This window comes from Anarrhichthys ocellatus, unplaced genomic scaffold (assembly GCF_004355925.1).
Source record: "Anarrhichthys ocellatus isolate YVR2014 unplaced genomic scaffold, GSC_Weel_1.0 scaffold124, whole genome shotgun sequence".
NCBI classification, from domain to species: Eukaryota; Metazoa; Chordata; class Actinopteri; order Perciformes; family Anarhichadidae; genus Anarrhichthys; species Anarrhichthys ocellatus.
Genome location: NW_022280154.1, coordinates 195,789 through 198,288, shown reverse-complemented (window position 1 = coordinate 198,288; position 2,500 = coordinate 195,789). Strand labels below are relative to the sequence as shown.

At 46.2% G+C, this 2,500-nt stretch overlaps 1 protein-coding gene across 22 annotated transcripts in view; it reads right to left on the bottom strand.

The window, feature by feature from the left end:
- Positions 1-2,500, bottom strand: part of cacna1ab (calcium channel, voltage-dependent, P/Q type, alpha 1A subunit, b) — a 71,018-nt gene that overhangs the window by 16,070 nt on the left and 52,448 nt on the right. For 21 of the 22 annotated variants that reach the window (XM_031877029.1, XM_031877034.1, XM_031877040.1 and 18 more), the window contains 2 exons: positions 1,040-1,161; positions 720-855 (listed from right to left, as the gene is read on the bottom strand). In XM_031877029.1, the coding sequence (XP_031732889.1) occupies positions 720-855; positions 1,040-1,161 (258 nt within the window). The remainder of the gene's footprint in view (positions 1-719; positions 856-1,039; positions 1,162-2,500) is intronic. The other variant, XM_031877043.1, reaches the window with a different exon arrangement.

Here is a 2,500-nt window from a genome sequence, read left to right as displayed (position 1 = left end):
ATCTTGAAAGACTCTAATTAGATGCCCCATGGATTTTGATTGATCATCTTTTATCCATCCAGGTTAAATATGATACGAAAAGATAATCTGATATGAACTACTTACCTGAAAAGGCAAAGAAATATGCGTTTTTGGGAGACCACTTTGCAGGGAGGAAGGTTTGGCCAAACGGCTCCGGGATATGGACCTTCAGTCTGCGGTTACCTGTAGCAAGTCACATTCAGCCAGCGTAAAACCCCAATACCAGGGGGGTCTTATCCTGGAGACCACGTCTCAGCAAACCAGATCAGTAGACTTCCTGTTGCTGCCATGACACAGGTTAGACCCAGCACTCCATCAGCCCGCTGTGACCCCCTGCACCGGATAAACGCCAAATGCTACAGCTAACCGTTAACTGAAGGTCCGCCTTCCAGAGCTGTAACCGCTCTCCTCCCGGCAGAAGTGGTACTATTGCCCTGCTGTTAGATCGTAGTAGATGGCTGACTTTAAATTTGGATCGTTTGGGCCCATTAGTAGAGGTGAAAAGCGGCCCCTGTGACCAGATTTTCACACATTGCAAGTTTAAAAAAACTGGCTTTAATTTGTCTCTTTTTCCGTAGAAAGACTGCTTTTGCATTTGCTAAACTCAGAGGGCTCAGAAATCTCTACAGTTGAACATAACTGCCGTGGTTGGAGTCGAACCGTCGACGACGTGAAGCGTTTTCTGGTGCTCATCATACCTGTGGGTTGTGACGGTTGTCGTGGACATCGTCGGGGTACGGTCTGTCGGGGCTCCAGTTACCCGTCTTCTGGAACATTTCCTGCGCTTTGGCCGTCACCCACGATTGGCTCTCAGTCATGCCACCCTCTGGAGGTCTGGTGCCCACACATACATCCGATCTTAATTATTATTTATTTTGGTATCTTTGCTTCATGTTCACTTTGTTGTCAGATATTCACACGTTAAGATTAGAGGCAAGATGTCCCCAACAATCCGACCCAGGGGGCAACAGAATGAATGTGTACATATATGGCCCCTCCCCCTGCCCGGTCTACTCACATGCTGTTGGGGTTGTCTGGCTGGGTGCTGGGGAGGCCGTTGAGGCCCTGACCCCCCTGGCCGTCCGTGCCCCCTCCCTCAGAGGGCGGCTCCATGCGCTGAAACATTAATGGCGTTCGGTTCTGTGTGAGATACACGACATGGCCTGCAGGCTGGCATCAGGCACACTCAAGGGGGCAGACACAGGACACAAACACAGGATGCACTCGCAGCATGCACCCACACGGGGGCGCCATCGGCAAACACATGGCTGTGGGTATCCAAGGTAAAGTTCCCTGCCAGACTACTGATCTGGGATCTGCTAACCACACTGAATAAGCGTTTTTAAAAAGGGACACAGCTAACTCTAAGACTATTTGACTTTTTTGTTATTTCTATGAGTTTGGTTTGATGTTCAGGGATGGAAGCTGATCTCAGATCTGTGTCAGAGGGGACCTTCTACCTTAGACATTTGAGGTACGATTGCTCTTAAATCACAGGTCTTGGACCAGATTACAAAGCTCATGAAACACATTATCAAAAAAGACATTTTACTCAAAAATAGTAGTTTGACAATCGGTGTGATCCTTTATCAAAAAAGACATTTTGAGTAATATGCCATTTTGTGGGAAGAGGACATCTGAACCTGAACCAGTTGTATTAAAAAAAAAACTTCTGCTTCCATCAGGTCAGAGGTCAGGCAGCTTTCCTCCCAGGGGATCCTGGGTAATGGAGTCCTCTCAGGAGTGGCTTAGAGGCGACGGTTCATGACTGCTACAGCCTTCGTCATGTCCCTCCACAGCCTGGAGGCTAAAGGCTGAATGCTAAATGAGTGCAGATGGAATCGAGGCCGGTTCAGAAACAGACAGATGTCCAAACCTCCTCTGACACTTCAGGCTGATCTGCTGGACAGGAAGTTTGTCTGGCTACAATGTACATCAAAACATTCTATATTTAAACATACAACTCAAACAGACGTCTAGAATCACTGGTTATTTGGCGAGTGAAGGAGGAAATGGAGGCTTTGCAGTTGCTTCCTGAATCTAAATCTAACAAATGTATCAAATCTGTTGTCACAGAGTTGCAGATATCTGCACAAAACTGTTTCTAATTTGGCCAAAGGTTCTAAGGAAGTTGTCAGATGTGGGAGATTTATTTCCAAATGTGGGTTCTTGTGACATTAAACGGTTGTTGTTCGCAGATCTGTGATCCAACTTCCTGTTGGGAAGAGTTCCTTGAACTGACCATAGACTGTATTTAAGAAGTGGACGTAGTCATCGTGACGTCACCCAATGGTTTGGGACTGCCGTTGCCATCTTAGCATACCCTGCTTTATGGTCTGTTTGACTCTAAATGGACCATAATGTACTAAATGAACATCATGCTGTATTGAAGAAGACTTGAAACTAGAGATTGAGACCATAAACTCATGTTCACAATGTTTACTGAGGTAATAAATCAAGAGAGAAGTAGAGTCATTTT